General features: G+C 48.7%; 1 protein-coding gene across 9 annotated transcripts; it reads right to left on the bottom strand.

Moving 5' to 3' along the window:
* Positions 1–1,922: 1,922 nt before the first annotated feature.
* Positions 1,923–19,504, bottom strand: Brpf1 (bromodomain and PHD finger containing 1). Of its 9 annotated transcripts, none has more exons than XM_051203795.1 (14): positions 19,140–19,500; positions 16,539–17,144; positions 11,933–12,892; positions 10,503–10,665; positions 9,995–10,126; positions 9,517–9,663; positions 8,494–8,803; positions 7,859–8,179; positions 7,260–7,544; positions 6,628–6,775; positions 5,024–5,160; positions 4,803–4,921; positions 4,321–4,475; positions 1,923–2,804 (listed from the first exon to the last, which is right to left on the bottom strand). In XM_051203795.1, exons 2-14 carry the CDS (start codon positions 17,132–17,134, stop codon positions 2,621–2,623), a joined length of 3,657 nt encoding a protein of 1,218 aa, XP_051059752.1. In that variant the 5' UTR covers positions 17,135–17,144; positions 19,140–19,500; the 3' UTR covers positions 1,923–2,620. The 9 variants fall into 9 exon arrangements, with proteins under 9 accessions (XP_051059752.1, XP_051059753.1, XP_051059754.1 ...); XM_051203796.1 differs by having other exon boundaries at positions 9,535–9,663; XM_051203797.1 differs by having other exon boundaries at positions 7,859–8,176; positions 9,535–9,663.
* Positions 19,505–20,174: the final 670 nt, after the last annotated feature.

The raw sequence follows: 20,174 nt of genomic DNA, 5'->3' as shown, positions 1-20,174 counted from the left end.
AGAGCCTCAGGCGCATGCCTTCTCCTCCTGCGCGGCCGTCGAGAGTTTTGGAAAGTCGCGCCAGGGAGGTTCTTCCGGGTCTTAGCTCACTGTCACCGGAAGTAGATGTCAGCCCCGGCTTATGTGATCCTAGGGGTAGCCAATCCGAGGAGAAAGTGAGAGGCGCCAATGAGAACTCGGGTGTGGTGGAATGGGCGGGTCTGCCTGAGGAGTCTTAGCGGTTGGCTTGCGGGCCTCGCAGCTGGTGATTGGTCGCCCGCGGCCGGACTCTGCCATCTCATTGCCTTCGGTGTGATCTCAGGGTTTGCGACTTCTCGGTCTTGCCCGCTCTGGAGCCACTTCCTTGCAGGGCATGGTGGCACATTCACATCGTCCCGACACTCGGTAGGCAGAGGCGGGAGGATGGTCGCACGTTTGAAGCTGAAGTAGGCTGGGCTCATCTCAAGAAACAAACCCAAAGAACCTCATCCTCCCCTGCTCAAGCTTTCTCCACTGAGCCTCTTGAGGCAGTGAGTGAATCCCATAGAATTCTCTTTTCAGCGCTGACTCCCTCCACCTCCTGCCATGAGGCTCCGAATGCGCCATCTCGGCCTTCCTTCCAGACTTTAGAGGCCCAGCCAGCGGTCGCAGCTACCCTCTTCAATCTGGGCACGTTCCTTCAGTATACCCAATCTTCTGCCCACACGTCACGTAGAATAGGGTCTGTGTGTGGGCTTTCTTGGGGTTCACTGAATCCAAGTACCAATATGTGGCCCCCAGGCAGCCTAACGGACCTGAAAATTCAGTGGCCAGCATCCTATTGGTGGCTACCTTGACCCTAAACTGACTATATTACTTAGAACTTTATCAAAGATACTAAAAAATGCTGGGGGCTAGGACACATGAACTGGAGACATTAGTCTGACACACTAGGACATTCCCCACATAACAGATTTTTGGGGTTGTACCTAAATCATTGGACTACAGATTTGAGAGCAAGGTCTGCTGCTGGTTTATCTTTGTGTCTATGTATGGCAAGCCACAGCACACCTGCTAGTGCACATTAAACATCAACCTCATTTTTTTTTTTTTTTTTTTTTTTTTTGTCGTCTCAGTTCACTCTAAGTAGCTGCAAGGCCTCAGACAGCCATGTATTACTTTGGTTACCTCATCTATAGGCATGTCACCTTACAAGGAGGTGCCAGGCACTTAGAAGACATTCCCTTCAACAAGTGTTGAAAAAAATGCCGAGGCTGGATGTGTATGAACAGTCTTGTACAACTCTGTTTCCAATTAAGGTCTCAACTGTAGTGTTTGTAAGCTACAGTCCTAACAAAGGAGTTGAAACATGTGGAATCCACAAAGGAAGTCAGCAGTGAACTCATCTGTTAGCATGCTGGCCGAAGAGCCAGCTTTCCAGACAAATGGGCCTGAGTTTAAATCCTAGCTCTACAACTTGTTAATAGTAGGAACTTTGGCAAGTTAGTTCATTTTCCTAAATCTCAGTATCTGAGATAACCAACCTGTTATTAACCCACCCCATAATTACTGTGAAGATTACACAACAGTGAACCTAAGGTACTTCTTAATATGGGCCTGTCACTGTAGAGGTAACCGGTCTGTTATTAATTAGACCACTACATAGTTACTGAAGGGATTAGAAACAACTATGTATTTGTAGGTACTTAGGGCAGTGCCTGACACTCAGTGCATGGGAAATGGGAGCTTTCAGCTTTGTTGTTGAAACTTTTAAAAGACAGGTTTTTGTTATGTTACTCTGCCTGGCCTTGATCTCATGGCCAGGGATTATAAGACAGTGCCACCATACCCAGCTTGCTGATGTGCTGTCTTATGCCTAGCATGCACTGCATAGCAGTCAGCAAACCCTTGGGCACAAGTATGTCCCTTTGAATCCTTCTGCCCTGGTAGAAGGCAAGAAAAAAGAACTCTAAGTAGACTTTATTTTCTAAGAATCAATATATTTTCTTCCTTTGAAATAAATACAAACCAGTTTGAAAGGTAGGGGGATTCTATGGGAAAAGAAAGGAAATAGAGACAAGCTCCATTCTTTTTTTTTTTTTTTTCCTTTTTCTTTTTTTTAGTACCAAATGACTCTGGCGCGACCCGGAAACGCAGTTACAAATGAGAATAATTTAAATTCTCCAATAATTACAGTATTTACAACAGCAGGGGAGGGGTCACCTAGTGCCCCTCTTCCAGGCTAGACAGACATCAATTCCACTGCTAGGCTGGGATAATGCCGGCTTACCTTACCACCTGCAAGGGCCTCAGGCCTCTAGGCAGTTATTCCCCTGGCATAAGCAGGTAGGGGTGGTGGTATGGCCTGTTTTATGTAGTATTCTCACCATGGCCCACCATCCTGCCCTACAACACCATGAGGTCTTGAGCTCTTTTTGACCTGTGGGACCTCTCCTCTCCTTGCACTGAGTGGCCATGGGCCCTTGGAGTGTTTTGTACAGTCCAGCTGCACTCAGGGCAGGAGGGACCTCCCCTACCCAACTTCCCCTGAGACTGGCCCCAAGACCAGGAATTAATCAGTGCAGAGGGCGGCACCACTCCAGGACAGTGATCAAAGGGAAGGAGAGCGGTCACAGAGCACTGCAGTTGGGCTCTGACAATATCAGTCACTATCGCTGGTCTCGCTGCTCTGCTCACCCTGCACCTTGCTGCGGTGTTGCAGAGCTCTGTGATAGGCAATCTGCACTGACTTTCGAATGTTGGACTTGCGGCCCTCCAGCATCTTCTCTTTGTCTAGATCCTGGTTCACACCCAGAGGAACGAGTTTAGTTCTGGGAAGCCACTGCCTGTCAGACAAGGTAAAGAGATGACACATGGATTTCAGGGGGAACAAGTAGTAGCCCATCCACACTCCATGCATTTAGAAATGCCGGATTCTCAGTATCCTTGCTTTCAAGGAACCATGTAGTATATTGAGAATAGCCCAGTCAACAGTTATAGTAGGGGAAATAACTATCAGTTATACTAGGAGGAATAACTGATAATAGAAGCCTCAAGTAATAAAATTGATGCTATAAAAGGCTAACTAAAAGACTTACTTAGGAAATATTAAGTTATACTAGTAGAAGTTAGGTAAAGAGTTCTGCCCTAGATATGACTGGAAGGTGAATAGTGGACTAACCACGGGTGTTAGAAACTGTAGCAAAGAAACTTTTGTACCATTATGGCAGTCTAGGGTTGTTGAGAAAATGTTTCTGCTAATCACCAAGATTGACCTCCAATTAATCTGCACTCCCAGAACAAAAGGAGGCAATACTGATGTAAAACCAGCCATTAGGCCCATTCCCATGTCAAACAACATTCCTCTAAGGGTCATCTCAAGGTGGCAGTGCAAATGACAGCCATCATTAATGGCTAGTCTGCCATTAAATGAACCTCTTATCAGGGAAAGCATAATCCTGCCAAGTGGGCAAGATGACCCTGGGTTACAACTATTCAGAAAAGAACAACACTGGTGCACTTAATTATGACAATTTCTTTGCTGTATAAATCTCGCATCTGCCCAAGTGGCCAGACTTGCAGGCTCCTATCTTACAACCTGGGACCATTGAGATTTAAGATGACAGTGTATGTGGAATATATAGCCTAAGACCAATATAAGCTGGTTAAATGTTCTGTTTGAGGCTGGTTCCCTTTTGTGCATTAGCCAGAACCAGTTGCATGGTACTATTAAAGAGACATTCCTTTATTAATTTCTTAAGTATGAGGATTTCTCACCAGGAAGACAATTCTATAGCATAACCACAGGGTATTTTATAGGTACAAAAAGCCTTAAATAGGTACCCTGTCCCAGCTGTTTCAGGGAGACTATACACATTATCATTAACAAAAAAAATGGCTTTAAATCCCTGTTTCTCCTTTTTGTTTTTTTTTTTTGAGACATGTTTTCTCAGTGTAGTCCTGGCTGGCCCCAAACTCAGGGATCCACCTGCCTCTGCCTCATGAGTATAAAGCTGAAATGTTTATGCTTGCTTTTCCCCCCTGGTTACTATAGATGAAAAGGTGGGAAAAATAAAGTCTAGAAGACATCTGAGTGTGGGCAGGGAGCCACCCTAAATTTGCCAGTCACTGATGATCTTTTGTTTGTAGTTACAGCTGTTTGCCAGCTACTGCCCACTCAGCCCATCATACTCAAGATAAAATACCCTTTTTGCTTAGAGCTATTCTAAGTCTGTCCCCTCAACACCTTGTAATAACTTAATCTGTTGTGTCTCTTGGCAGCTTGCCCCACATCATCACAGTTGGCTGTGTTTATATCTATGGCTTTAGGTCACACCAAATCACCCCCCCCCCTTTCCTTACCAGGTTCGTTTGTTGTCAAAAAAGAGAACGAGGTAGAGGTGCTCTCGGGCTTCCTGTGTCATCTGTTCCCCAAGTTTTAGAACCTCCAGTGGTGGTACAGGGATGGGAACCCCATGGTGGAACATACCTTCTCGGGGCATCTTTGGATCAATGATCTGAGGGTATAATACAAGCCCATTTTGGTTTAGGTCAGTCTGTCCCCAAAGCTACCACTATCTAAGAATGTGAAGACTATAACTGAAGAATATGCTACTGAGACTGTAGTGTTGACCTTGTCATATTATTTCAGAGTCTAAAGGGCAAGAGAAGAGATAGGGAGAGGTGGGAAACTGACTGGGATCTCTCTGGGGTACTCAAGCTACATTTGTCTATCAGTCTACCTGCTAAGGAGCCCCGTGCTCTGTAGCTTGGCAGGGCTATGCTTATGAATACCAGTCCTAAGTTTGGAAAGTAAGGGGTAAGGAGAGAAACCATAGGCCTACCAGAGCTGGATATGATGGATAACCTCGGCATTTGGCCCACACAAGGTCCAGAGCATCCAATGGGGAGTCCTCATCCTCTGACAGCCAGCCAGCTCCTCGACCCAGACTCTTTCTTACCACTTCACAGGAATGGGAGAGAGGGGGCGGATCATCAGCTGGGGAGCTGGCAAGGCCTTGAAACTGGGTCCCCAGCACCCCTGACTTTGGGTGAGGGTACTTACTGCCGTGGCCCACGCCGCGGCCAGTGCCCACGGAGTAGGCCTCATTCTCAGTGCCTGAGGTATCTTCACTGCTGTCCTCTGGGAATGTGCCCCGAGAGAAGGAGGGCTTGCCCCGGCCTTGTTTTGAGGGTGTTGTGCTGTGGAAAAACAATTAGAATGAAATTCAGAGGGGGAAATGGGGAACTGCATGGCAGGGGTCCTCCTCCTTGTTACACACGCAAAATCTAGACTTTTGAGAAGTAGAGACTGTATGAAGTTTGCAACTCATACTTAGGGGTTAGGCTAGTAATCCAACTAATGTAGAGCTCCCATCAGTCACTGAGTAGAAAGCCTGCCTGTCCATAAACAATACCGACCAGAGCTGTCCAATCCTCTAGGAGAATAATTTATTGTTCTGAAGTACTTGAGATTGATCTTAGGGCCTCACACGAGCTAGACAAGTGTTCCACCAAGGAGCTACATCCCCAGTCCTTGAGACAGGGTACATATGTAGCCATGGCTAGACTGGAACTTACTCTATAGCCCAGGCTGACCTTGAGCTTGCAGCAATCCTACTTCAACCTCCCAAGTGCTGGAGTTACAGGTATGCACCACCATACCCAGCTGATCCTCTGATTTTTGTTTGTTTTTTGAGACAGGGTTTCTTTGTGTAGCCCTCACTGTCTTGGAACTTACTCTGTAGACTAGGTTGTCCCTAAACTCACAGAGATCCCCCTGCTTCTGCGTCCTGAGTGTTGGGATTAAAGGTGTAAGCTACTGCTGCCTGGCTTGACCCTCTGATTTTTTAAAATAATTTATTTATTTCATGTACATTGGTGTTTTGCCTACATGTATGTCTATGTGAGGGTGTCTAGTCCCCTGGAACTGATTTTTTAAAAAGAACTAAAAATTTTATTTTACTTTTAAATAAATTTAATCCTACTTCTCCTGGGCATTTTTTTTTTTTTTTTTTTTTTTTTAGTGTGAATTGTTATTTTGTCTCCATGTAAGTCTGTATAAGGATGCCAAATGCCCTGGAACTGGAGTTACAGACTATTGTGAGCTGTCATGTGGGTGCTGAGACTTGAACTCAGGTCCTCTGGAAGAGCAACCAGTTCTCTTAACCACTGAGCTGTCTCTCTGGCACACCCTACCCTCACCTCCATTTTTCATTTATTTTATCTGCAGGGGCATTTTGCCTGCATGTATGTCTATGTGCCATGTGTTTGCAGTGCCTGTGGAAACCAGAAGAAGGTATCAGAATCTCCTGGAACTGGAGCTACACTATGTGGGTGCTGGGAATTGGACCAGGGACCTACAGAAGAGTACCAGTACTCTTAACTGCTGAGCCATCTCTCCAGCATCTGTATTCAGCTATTAGAAACATCTTAGTGCCCAAAATAAAGTATGTCTGAAGGTCAAGGCACCAGTTTGCATTGCTCTATAAAGCATCAGCTTAACCTAATAGAATCCCTGTTCTGTCAGGGTAACTGATTATCTCATGTATTTTGTAGGGACACTGGATTTGAACTCCTTCCTTTGAACGAAAATGGCTGCCACTCAGCTTCCATGGGAGAACCTGGAAAGGCATCCTGAAGGTTGCATCCCATACTCAGGGCTAATACCTGGTCCGGTCTGAGGCGGCACTGCTGCTGCTGCTGCTGCTGGACTCAGAGTCTGAGCTGCTCCGGGGAAGGTTGCAGTCATTACGGTATACCAAGAAACTCTTCTTCACTGGCTGGTTCCCACTGCTGAAGCCATTGGCTGGTAAGTCTTGGAGGGAAGAGGAGGAGGGAAGAAACCAATTGGTCAGAAAGCTGTAGATCAAAGCTAGCATGGAGGCAAGGTGGAGTGAGTCTAGGTTCTCTTTCTGGGCTGAAAAAATCCTGCAACTTTGGCCAGCAAAGATAGCTCTGAGCAGTTCTACCATAGCGAGCCAAACCTCTGCACTGACCTTCACCTTTCCTTGGCCTAAAGACACAAAGGACTTAAAGGGCAAGAAGTTCCCCAAGGAAGGAGAGAAGAGAAAAGGTAAAGTGATACGGGGAGACGGGCTTGGATGGGAACCTGGCTGGGTCAGTATCTTTGGGCCTCAGTTTTCACAAGTGAAGGCTGAGGGGAGGGAATTTAAGGACTCCTAAGGGCCCTTCTAGCTGTCTTTTATAGGGAAATGAAGGGAGAGCTCAAAGTATGCTGGGAAGAATGGCTGCTCTGCTCACTCTCTTGGGGGCAGGGGCTGGGTGATGATGAGGCTCACCCATTGGGGGGTCTTCTGTGGACTTATCACTGTCGCTGTCTGAACTCGAACTGGGCCGGGGGCTCCTACCCCTCTTGCGCTGACGAAGGGAGCCCATGATGGGGAGCTGGGGGGGCCCCACAGGACTGCCTCCATGGCTGGGGGTCATCTGGCTCTCCCGGTTTTTGGGGGGCCGGCCCGGCCTCTTGGGCGGTCCAGCTGTCTTCGGGTTCTTTTTGGAGAACAGAACTGAGGTTCTCCTGCCCACCTCATGTGCGGGGGTTGAGGACATGTTGGGACCCAGGCCTGGAGCAGAGAAAGAGAGAAGGAGAGTTGGTGAGGGGCCTGACATGAAAAGGTAGATGTCCAGGATCACATTCTGGGAATATAGGATCATTACTCTGTCTACAATTGGGGAGATGATTTTGGGGTTAAGGATTTAGAACAACTCATACTAACAGCCAGAAAGGCAGCTATGAGGTTCCTGACTGGGAAATGAAGAAGAAAGTGCAGCTAGTTATGCAGGAAGGACCTCTACTTAGAGGACAGCAGGGCTGAGTATGTACTGCACAGCCAAAATCTAACTTGTTTTGGGGTCTTCCTTGCTATGGGGTTCAGACCTTTGCTTGTCTCCTGGCTGCTGCTCTCTTCTGCGGCACTGTCTGTCTGTCCATCCTTGTCACAGACTGCTGGGTGGGGTGTCAGATTGCCCCGGCTAGAGGGGCCATGACGCTCAGGCCCATCCCGGCCAGTCTCCCGCTGGTGAGCAAGCTTCCGCCGCAATGCCGTCATCTCTTTCTTGATCATTTTTGCACGCCGGGAACGGCCCACACTCTGCTTGCTGGCGTTGACTTCATCTAGCCGCTCCAGCAACAATTTCAGCTGCTCTTCCACTGGCAGGTGTTTCTGGTTTTCCATCAGGACAAGCCGTTCTTCCTCTGCTGCCAGGGAGAGTTGGGGGAGAAAGGTCAGGCTCAGGGCAGCCCATTGGGCCCCTTGAACCTGGGCAGGCAGCAGGAACCCATTCTTCCCATTGGCTTCTCCCAGGAAGCACTGCAAAATGGCAGCACTAGTATGTAGAATGGTGGCCCAGCTATCCATTCACCCTGTCTGGCTTCTTAGGGAGCATTCCTGGGGATAGCCTGCTGCTGCTCAGCTGCTTTCTGCCTGTACTGCCTGCTCCCAGGAAGGGACTTTTGGAAAGCTGTCCATCTCTGGCATTGGCCTCTATGCATGCAGATGACTCATCACCCACCATCTTCAGTGTGGTGTGGGGCCTCATCTCCAGCCAGGTTGTGAGGGATATGCATGCCCGTCTCAAAGTCAATGCCCATTTTTTCTGCCTGGCGCCGGGCTTGCCGGAGCACAGCACCACCCTGCTCACGGAGTCGCACCGCTGCCCTGTAGAAGATGGTGTCCTTGGCATTATACTTTAGGCAGTTGCTGACAATGAGGTTGAAGTCCTCCTCAAAATCATCAAAGTTCAAGTAGCGATAAGCCTCCAAGTTCTGCTTCATGGTGAAAAAATCCATGGGCTTTTTGATGTGATCTAGGTAGTCAGGTACCTGGGAGGGCAGGGTAAGTGTCTAAGTGGAGATTTGTTCTTATTCTCCCAAACCCTACTCTTTAACAGTCCTCCCACCCCTAAAATGCATCTAGCAACCTCCTCCCACCACAGTTAAGAGTCAGGCATATAGTACAAGGGAAGTTCTAATCCTGACTTTACTAGTCACAAGATGTGTAACCATAGTAGTCTCTCAACCTCTCCGGGCCTTATTTTCCTCTCCTGGAAAATGGTGATGAAAATGCAGGTAAATCTATTTCCTAGAACCATAGGCAGCTTTAAAATAAGGGAAAAAAAAAGTCATGAGAATTCTTTACAAATTGTACTGCCTTGTGTTCTTACTGATCATAAGGTTTGTGGCAAGGCTGCTGCCTTACATGTCTCATTTTATAGCTTTCAGAAAGAAAAGTGGCCCTGGGCTTCAGAGCTGGCTCTTTAGATTTTGAACCTTCTAAAGCTTCCACTGTAATCTTCCTGCCTGGGATTATTCATCTGGCAGACTCTGGGGAAGGAGTAAGGACAGCCTCCTATCCTGAGTTCTTGGGGTGCAATAAGGACAAGAATCCAGGTGATAGATGAGGCTCTAGTTCATCCTGCCCCAGAGTCACCAAACCCTTTATGTTTAGGTCCCCACCTAGTCCCTGGGCCAGACCTGCAGCAGGGGTCCAACTGGGAGAAGAGAAAGAAGTTGGAGTGAGGGGAAGGGATTCTTACTTCGTCCAATTCGGTTACCTCAGACAGAGGGACCGGCTCGCTGAAGATGTTGCCTGTGTCCTTCTCTTGGAGCTGCTCCAAGGTTTTTCGGAGGAGGATGAGGAAAGGGGTCAGCTGCATTTCCATAGCAATCTGCTGGATCTTGATCTGGCACATAAAAAGGCTGGATCAGCCAGGCCCTAGCCAGTCCCTCAGCAAAGGTCAAAGGAGATGGTCCCTGCTGGCTTAGGAACATGCTTTTTTCATCTAGCCCCATTGAAAGAAAGCTGTCTCTATCTACTTTGGTCCCCCTTCCTTGAACTCCTGGCCTGAGCTGCCTGGGTCAGAGGTTAGGATTCTGTGCAGTCTCCTTTGGTACTCAGCTTCCCACAGTCTTAAAAGCATACAGTGCTAGGACACTCGATGGTATTATGGGCTGGGAAGCCAGGGATACACACACACACACTACCTCCTCCAGGGCTGGCCCAGGAGCACTCACCGTCTCCCTTTTGAGTTTCTCTCGCTTTCGGATCAATTCCACCAGAAGTCTAGCTCGCTCCAGGTCATGCCGGAGCCGCTGCCAGGACTTGAGCTGTTCTTTGAGGGCCCAGTTCTTATCTTCAGAATCTCTCTGTAGAGATAAAAGGGGCATCAGATGGTGAGAGAGCCAGAGAAGAGTCTAGAAGAGGAGTGCAGGAAACCTAGGACAAGGGCAGGGCAAGTCAAGGAGGAAGCCCAGGAATTTATCAGTAGTACCTCCATCTACATGTTACCAGTGTCTAACACCAAGATAATGTTCAGTATATTTGTTGAATTAATGAGCACACAGGAACACTGCCTTCCCACCAACCTGGTAATATATAGATTTCATGTTGACCCTGCTTTGGGGGTTAATTTAAAGGTGAAAAAAACTTAAGCTCTTTGATGTTGGAGGCTATCACTACAAATTTTGGTCCTTGCCCTTTTGGTACTAGTTTCCACAGTCCACAGGGATTTGGACACAGTACCCCGACTTGATCACAGTTCCTCTGAGACTGAAGGTGTGTCTGCAGACGCCGGAGCAGTGGGACCCCATTCCGTGACTGTCGTTTCAGAGTCCAGTAGCTGTGTAGCCTCTGCATGAATTGGCTCTTCCTCTGGATGGTCAGGCGGTTGGTGATCTTACTGAGTCTGGAAATCAGGGAACAAAGTAAAAACCTGCTAGGTTCTGTGTGACTGCCAGGAAGAGTTCCTGAATCAGGACAAGTGGGGGCTATGATGCTCACCAGAAAGGTCTGGAAAACCAAACATAGTAAGTAGTTCACACCTATAATCCAAGCACTCAGGAGGTGGAGGCAAAAGGATCCAGAAGCTCAAGATAATCTTTGGCTCTATATGGAGTTCAAGCCCAGCCTACTACAAGAAATTCTATCTCAAAAAGAAGAGGAAGAGAAGTAGCTTGGAATTCTGGGTTTGAGACATAATTAACAGTGCCTTCAATGGCACAACACAGCAGAGAGAAAACCAAGCTTATATCACTAAGCAGAACAGCATCAGTCTGCCCCTAAGTCTGCTTAGTCACACAGCAGCCCAGGGCACAGTTAGACTCTGACCTCTCAGACTGAGCCTGTGGGGAAGATAATGTACCCCACCACCTGTTGGCCTCTTTGCTAAGATCAAGTGAAGATAAACTACAGGGACAGAAACTTATAGTGAAGTCAACCAGACAACACAAGACAGCTAAAAACAACTGACAATCAATTACAGCCTGACTGAGCAGCACTCCACAGGGCAGTCGCCAACAAGGGAAGGTGGCCCTCAGGGTCACAGACAACACTGCAGCATTTCTGTGCATAATCAAGTTGCACATATTATGTACTTATTTCTGTGCTGGGGACTGAACCCAGATCTCAATAGATGCTAAGCACATCTGACAACTGAGCTGTATCCTATCACCTTCACAACTTTCTGAGCCTTCTCCTCCCCACTTTTCACTGATTCTTTCATGGGAAGATCACTTTTCCTCAGTGGGTGTTTCATCTTAACAAACCACACCGTGAAAAAGAAGGGCAGCTTAAATACGTACTCCATCTTCTAGATAAAGGTTCAGAGTTTCTGGCACCTAATGCAAAAGTCAGGTGGTGACTTAAGATCACGCCCCAACCCCCCCCCCTACTCCCACCCCCAGAGAAAGGGTTTATCTCTGTAACAGTCCTAGCTGTCCTAGAACTCAATTTGTAGACCAGGCTGGCCTCAAACTCACTGAGATCTGTCCGCCTCTGCCTCCCAAATGCTGGGATTAAAGGCACGTGCCACCACCATCAGGTTTAGATGACCACTTTTTGACTTTCACTTCCAAGCAGCTCTGATATGAAGGCTTGCAGGCCACTCTAATTAGGCCCCACAGTCCCTCTGAGGGCTTCTCCTCTCCCCTTCCTGCCTACTGCTGCCCATGTACCTGTGTGGAGGAATGCAGGGCACAGACACCACAGGTGCTGCTGCCCGCTTCTCGGCCAAGATCTTCCGAGCTTTCTTCATCTTGATCCGGGACTTGGCCTTGGCCTTCTTAACCTTCTCTGAGCTCCAGCTCTTACCCTCATCTTCTTCTTCATCCTCTTCCTCCTCACCCTCACTGTGGGATAAGGCAGGCAGGCGGCGAGCAGAACCTGGGGGTGTGTGGATGTCACAGTAGGCTGTCTTACGGACACTAAAGGAGGTGCCATTGGCACCCGTCTCCCGCACAGGTTCCATCTTCATGTAAAGGCCAGCCTGCTGGGCACATGTCACATGGAAGGCTGTGTAGCAGTTGGCCTTGTGGCACTGGATGCAGGCTCCAGAGCCCCGCTGTTTACAAATGTAGCAGGTGAGCTTCCAGCGGGCTGGTGGGATGTGTTCAATGCTGTCAATAGGTTCTAGGAAGACTGTGTTGGCAAAGCAGACCTCAGGTATCCACAACGCACACACCACGTGGGCCCAGCGGCCATCATCCGTCTGCTTAAAGGCACCACCCTTATTGGGGCACAGAGCACAATCAACTGCACGGGAAGGTGATTGCAGGCAACGGCGGCACAGCCACTGGCCCTCAGGGATATAGGGGACACCGTAGCACTCCTGGTGCACAGCCAAGTTGCACATGTCACAGAAGAGGATGACATTGCTGTTCTGGCACTCTCCATCATTGCAGATACAGCATACAGCATCTTCATCCACTAGTGCATTGGGGTCACCTTTATTGTGACTCTCAAAGTAGGATTCCTTCTCCAACCGGTCCATTAGGTACTCAAAGATCTCTTGTGGGATAGGACTCACACCCTCAGTCTTCCGTCGCTCATTCATGATATCCAGCCAGATGTAGTCCTCCTCATCCATGTCATATTCCACTTCCTCATCCAGTTCCTCTGCAGACTTTTCGATGTACCTGAAGTACACACAGGTAGTTTGGCATCACATTGCTGCTATCTTTTCCCCTCAGACAAAGCATTGTGCTTGCCTCCAAGCACTCAGCCTCTGTCCATGTATGCATGTCTCATTCTAGCCTTACCTTAACCCCACAGTCATAGTTACTAGAATCATTTCTGTCTTGCAGAAAAGGAAACCTAAAGTGGGGGAAGTTAACTTCCTTAGCTTACTTGTAAGAAAGTGCCTAAAGCTTGATCATAAACACAGGCCTACCTCTCTAGTACTCATGTTGTAGGTATAGAGGCTTAGCTATACCTTCTAAAAGGCAAAATGTTGGAACAATGAGGGCTCATCATGGGAATATGGGGGATTGTACAGTCAGAGGAAGGCAGTTCTTTGGACAATATTGGCAAATGAATACAAGCTTGCTTTAGCAAAGCTGACAAGTACCAAAGACACCATGGACCTTCTTTCAGAAGGTGCTAGGGGTCTTTCAAGAGCTACATACTGCTTGTTTTCTGGACAGCCTTGAAAGACAATAATAGCCATGACTGACTGGGCATTTACTATGGGCAAGGCACCAGGCCAAATTACATCTATTCTCTATTACAGCTAGCAGATCAGTGTTCTTATCATGTTTATTTGTAGATGAAGAAAGTGAAGCTTTGAAAAAAAATTGTTAATAACCTATGACAGATAGGTTCAATCACTAGGGAGTGACAGAGCTGGCATCTAATCTCTGGCCCCAGCCTTTTCACAACCACTTTGGCACTTTCCAAGCTAGCAGGCCTAGAGCAGGGGCTGCTCCAGGTTGCTACAAAAAACACCCACCTGGCCCTGCCTTAGTCCACCTAGACTCCAGCATTACCAACTATAGAGTACAAGACAAGAACAGGACTTTGGCTCTTAACAGGACATCACCACTCTGCCCTGTATTAAAGCTTTACTGATAAAAGGATGAGGGCTATATTCAGTAAATGATAACTTTAAATGACATTGCAGTTGACAGAATGTTTGCCTACCTTGTACAAAGCCCTGGTTCAATCCCTGGCACCCCATAAAACCAGGTGTGATGGCATAACTGTAAATCCTAGCACTCAAGAAGTAGAAGAATCAAAAGCTCAATGCTACTACACAGTGAGTTGGATATATGAGGCCCTGTATTTAAGGGGGAGGGGGGACTAAGCAGCTAAATCATGTGGTACACCTCATGTTACAGCAGAATGTTAATTCCTCTCTCCACATGAAAAATGAATACAAGCAGGCCAGATGCACAGAAGCTCTGGGGCCATTTGCCTGTCTCTGTATGACAGTACGTAACCTTAAGCCTTAAGCTCTCTGAGCCTTAGTTTCCTTATCTATAGAGTGGCAATGCTAATATGACCCACCTGACATTGCTGTTGTAAACATGAAACGAGTTAATAAAAGGAAATGTTTAGAACAGTCCTTTGAATGGAGCAACTATTCAATAAATGTCAACTTTATTATTAGCTTTTGTATAGCCCTAACCCACTTTGCCTTGAATTATAGCTGTGTGTGCCTAACTCCTTCTCTAGACAGGCAGGGATCATGATTCACTATACAGAAATAGATCCTCAGTGTTGTTCAATTGAAAGGCATTTTGGGGGTAGCAAGGAGGAGAGAGACTAAAATGTGTGTAGGAGGCAGCTTTTTCCTTAGCCCTTTTCCTCTTACCCAAGGTGAGTTCAAACCATGCTCCTGGAATAAGGGTATGATCAGAGCCGGTGTGCCGTACCTGGATGGTCCTCGGGGTTGCACTAGCTCATTTATACTTCAGGTCTTGCCTGTTCCTCTGCCTTGACACATGACAGTATGTGATGGTACATAACACATTCCCACAGGCTTCCAGAGTACAGACTGTGGCACAGATAGGTGGGCTGTGTGTCATGTGTAATTCTTAGCACAACAGCTGACACACCACCCTCCCCCTCCCCCTCATGAAGTACACTGGAATTTGAGCAAGGGAAAATGATGTTATTTGAGTGACGATCTCAGACCTTCTCAAGTTTTTACAAAAGTTATTACCAAAATATGGGGAATTTTGCTAACTATGATACTTACAATAACATAACCCCCAACGGACTGCAATGCATTAGCTGAAAACTGCTCCTCTAGAGAAAAGAGCTGATCCCAGGAGAAAAGTGACTGTGTGGGGGGTGGAAGAGAAGGAGCTGAGTAAGTTGGGCTGGAATGCCTATGAGAACATATTATGCATGCCAAGAGCCACCAGCGGAGAGGAAGGCCCAAAGAGGGGCCTGTTGGGGAGAGGGGGGAAGAAGCATGGTAGTAAATTCTAAGAGAAAAGAGCAAAAAAACCAGAAAGGGGGGAGCTGAACAGATAAAAGGAGAGAAAGTAGTAAAACTTGGACAAGTGGGAGAAAAGATATCTATATCTATATGTATAGATATAGATATATAGTGTCACTGTATTCCCAGGTAGTTACTGCAATATCAAGTGGACTGCATCTTTAGGCAAAAGCCACTTTTTACATAAGAGCCTTTACAATAATGACAAATGAATAAACTGTTTCCTGGCTTTGGTAGCCAGGACTCCAAGGGAGTTTTACACTTGGTTTTGATAACATACTGAGTTCACTACCCCACATGCTGTACATTTTTTTCTCATGTTAACGAAATTAACTTTATTATGTCTGTGGCTTCAGGGCCAGCAAGACAGTTAAATGGGTAAAGGTACTTGCTACCAAATCCGATGACCTAAATCCTATCCGGGGACCTGGGACCTACATGGTAGAAGAGAACTGACTGCCACACGTAGTTGCTTCCACAGGTGCTATGATACAAGTGTATGTGCAGAAACACAAATAAATGTAAAAAGATGTGTGTGTGTGTGTTTTGTTAAACGATGTCTGCACCTTCAACAGGACCACTATGACTAGAAGGAATGGAATACAAAGAAAAAAAAAAAAATGAAATAAATAAAAGAACCATTGGAGAGATACTATGTCAACAATGGAAATGTCAATTACAAAGCTGTTAAAGAACAGGTAACACTAACAGAACAGTAGGGAAATTACGCCACAGATTTATCATCTGCATTTAGGGCCTTCTGAAGTCAATGTCTTCTGCCCTAGGGAAGAACACTGCACCTGTTGTGCAGATGAGGTTTCTAGAGCACCAGGCCATAGCCATGCAGTGAAAAGGTAAAGATTCAGAAATCAGAGCTGAAATGGTGAGTGCAGGGCTTTGAGCTGAGGGAACTTGGGTCTCAAGCTCAGTTCAGAGATGCCTAGCAAGTGACTTCAGACAGGCCTGGCACTCTGAAACGAGAACAATGACTGTTTGAGAGAGTTCTGAGAATAAAGAGGTGGCTATAGCTGGGTGCAATGTCAGAGAACATTCAGAAGGCAAGAGGTAGGTGTCAGTTCAAGGCCAGTCTGGGCTACATAATTAAGTTCCAGAACAGCCAGGACTGTTAAACAGATAAACCCTGTTTCAAAAAAACAAAAAACCCAAATAACTCCCCAGCAAAAACTAAAACCCCCTAACCAAGCCTTATTTAAATTAAAAAGGAAAGGAAAGATGGCTATAAAGCACTGAATGCAAGACCTAGCATGGACCTATGAGGCTAAAGCACAGTTCACACTCTCCTTGGCAGGGCTAGAGGTAGGAGGTGGTGGCCTTACCGGTAGTAGGAAGTGGGCCGGGGTGGTGCATCAGGGGTGTCTTGCTCCAGCTCACGATACACCACCTCTGGCAGTTTGGGAGCAGCACTGGCGGGTGCACTGTGGTGGTGGTGGTTGGAGTCCTTGCGCTTCTCCTTGTTCTTATGTTTGCCTGACTTAGGTGTAGCCGCGGGTGTCTCCGTGTTCTCCTTATTGCTGCCATTCTCTGGAGCCTCCTCAGGGGCCTCCTCATCCTCTGACACCACATCTAAGTTGTCAAAGATGCTGATTCGGTGGACACGGCCGTGCAGGTCCACCTCTACCATGCGCTGGGCCTGAGCATAACTCATCACCTCTCGGCCTGGTGACTGTGAGACTTCAGAGGGGCTGGGTGACTGCTTATTGGCTGGTCGTGACTGGCGCCCTTTCTTTTTGTGCTTGCGCAGTGGGGTCTGCTGTGGGGGTGGTGGGCTGTCGTGGTCATAGTGGTACAGGTGGTACTCAATACCACTGTAACTCTTGTAAACCTTGCGGCAGGTCTCCACAGGGCATTCATATGGTGGTTTAGTTGCCCGCAAGTTGTGGCAGAAGGTCTTCACATCAAAGTCCACCCCCATGCTGTCACATCTAGAATATACCAATCAGTTAGCAAATGCCTGACAAGAGCTTCCAGTCCCTTCACCATACAGCCTACTTTCTCCAGTCTTCCTTCTCACAAGGTCACCATGTCCTGGCCAGCCTCTCTTTAGAGCATCTGTAAGTGCCAGCTCCTTTACCAAGGTCTTGGCACAGGTCCTCTAAACTTATTGGCTATCCTGCCTACAACTTGATTTTTTTTTTTTTTTTTTTTTTTTTTTTAAGACAGGGTTTCTCTGTAGCTTTTGGAGCCTGTCCTGGAACTAGCTTTGTAGACCAGGCTGGCTTCAAACTCACAGAGATCCACCTGCCTCTCTGCCTCTGCCTCCCAAGTGCTGGGATTAAAGGCATGCTAAAATCTCACAAAGTAGAAGTGATCATACCAATGATATGACTGAAAGACTCCCACTCCTCCCCCAGCTTCTTAGGATAATATTCAAACTATCTAGGATAACATTCACGGGATTCCTTTCACTCTCTGGCCCTAGTCTTCCTTTCTAGATTCTTCTTAGTAGCTACAGTTGTCCACACACAGCAGCCTACTATTCCTTGAATGTTACAATCTCTCTAGGTACAAGGGCTCTCTATTAGGAGTGCTGATTGGTGGGCTCCTACAAATTCTTTAAAACCTAATTCAAATGACACCTTTACTATGACTTCTTTTCTCCCATGGAAAAACTGTTTCCACAGCATTCTCTTCTCACCTCCAGAGTGGCATTTTCCAGTTCTGTCTTCTCCCAATCTACTTAGAGATCTTCAGTAGAACCAGACCTATCTATTTCTAAACCCCCAGTTCCTAGCAAGCACTAGACTCTCAAGCCGTGGCAAATAAACGAAAAGCCTGTTGAATGAATAACTGACTGAGCAGACCACCAGATTGGAAGTTGAGGAAGATCAGACTAAGGATAAAAGTTTCGTATGTGTAAGCCTGAGTGGCCACTGGTTCAGTCCTAGATTCCAACAGAAACCACTGGACTGCTTGCATAGTCAGTGTATTGCTGAGGTCTTTATTGGGATCCTCACCCTGACCCATGTGAAAATCATCATCTACCCAGAGAAAACAGCATAGACTACCCTTATTTCCTCATTTACAGATTCATGCAACATTAATCCAGGGCCTACCAAGTGCCAGGCCCTAAGGGCACAAACAGGAACATGAAAATCTAGGCACTGAGTTCCAGAGTTCTCAAGGGCTAACCCCTCCCCCACCCCAATGTTTCTGGGTGAGTAGAGACAGCAGATGGCACCAAACCCCAGAGAGCCCAGCTTAGTCAGTCACTGCCCCAATTTCTCTCAGGATGAGTTTAACTAGAGTGCTTGGGTCCACCAATGCACACTGACTCTCAGTCTCTCCTCCTGAGGCTCAAACAAGATAGTGGGCGGCTCTAGTCCCTCTGTCGACAGCCTCTGACTTCCAAGCTACACGTTCAACTCCAACTCACTTCTATTTCCTACCTGCTGCTGCTGTGTGTGCCCTTTCAACACGAAACCAATTATAGTCACAAACAAGCTCAACTCTTTCCAAGCCGGGTCCCTGGTGAACGCTACCTCTCCGGCTTTGTTGGCCTGGTTCCCGAACTGGCACAGTGCCCCCAGGGACCTGGTGTCGGAGGCACAAAGGTGTGACCAGAACTTAGCTCTGAGAGCCCTGGGGCCCAGAGGTATGGAGGAAGCATCTACTCCCAGGAACTCTAGGAGCTGAAGGAAGTACGGGACAAGGGGGTGGGACCAGGGCCGCGGTGCCCGAGCACGGTCTCCCGGATGCTGCGCCGCTTCCTTTTTGTCAAAGTATAACAAGTCAAACAAGGGTTCCCTCCTGCCACTGGCCCAGGCAGCACCAAAGGACACACACTATTGCCGCGGACGCTCGCCGCGAACGAATGGTCTGTCAATTCTCCCCGCTCGAGGGGCCAGGAGGCGCCTAGAGCGCCTCGCCTGGGTGGCTCCTTCTCCACTGTACTGTCGCCGGACCCGGCCCGTACTCACCGGCCACCTCCAGTCCGGGCTCATCGCCGGGGGCGCCCGCCGGGGCTCCGACCCCGCGTGGGGAGGCCAGCGGGGAAAGACGGGCCGGGAGGGGGAAACCCGAACTCCGGGGCGGGGAGCTGGCCACCCCGGCTCCTGCCCCGCACGCTCTGGCCCGGCTTCCCGCGCTGACCCCTGCCGCTCCCGGTCCCGCCGGCGCCCCAGTGTCGCAATTCCGCAAGCACCCTCGCGTTTCCCGAGCTTTGGGGTCTTCTGGCCTGGCAACCCGATGACGCCGGGACAATAAGGGGGCTCCCGGAGGCGGCACAGGGACAGCGGCAGCGAGACCGTGGCGGCAAAGGCTGTGGCAGCGGCGGCAGCAGCAGCAGCGACGGCGACGGCGTCCGCCAGAGTAAACGCGGCCCCGTGGCGCTGCCTAGACGCACTTTCGCCACTGTTCCCCGCCGGTCCGCTGAGACGCGAGCGACCATCCTTTGGGACTGGAAAAGACGTCTGGACGCCGGATAGGTCCAGAGGAGTGCCTCCATGTTCTCGGGGAGTTTCTGGAGACTGCAGTCGCAGCGTGGAAAGCCGGGGGGTCCTCAGGCCGTTTGTGGCGAATCTGCGAACACGGACGGGCAGCGCGAGGCTGGGCTTGAGGAGCCCGCCCTTCTCCCCTCCCCCTCTGCCGCCGCCTCCTGCTCCCTCCCTCTCGCTGGTGCGGCTGCTGCGATAGGGACCTAGCCTTGGTCTCTGAGGAAGGCGACAGGGCGGGACGGGGCGGGAGCGCAGGGCGAGGCGGAGCTGGGGGCAGGGCTCGGAGTCCGAGGGACGCCACCGAAGCCGCAGGGGCCCGCAGTTATGGGCAGGGGCGGGGCGACGGGGGAAGAATAGGCCGGTTGGGCGGGGCTTGTGGCTAGGAGGCGGAGCCTCCGGAAAGCGGCGCCTTGATGCTACCCGGCGGCCGGAAGAGTGGGCCTGAGGGTCCCGAGAAAGAAAGGGAGGAGCTTTGGATAAACTTGGAAGGTGGAGCTGAATCAGGGATAAAGATACAAC

This window comes from Phodopus roborovskii, unplaced genomic scaffold (assembly GCF_943737965.1).
Source record: "Phodopus roborovskii unplaced genomic scaffold, PHOROB, whole genome shotgun sequence".
NCBI classification, from domain to species: domain Eukaryota; kingdom Metazoa; phylum Chordata; class Mammalia; order Rodentia; family Cricetidae; genus Phodopus; species Phodopus roborovskii.
The sequence above is the reverse complement of the archived record's forward strand: the minus strand, read 5'-3'. Positions and strand labels throughout refer to the sequence as shown.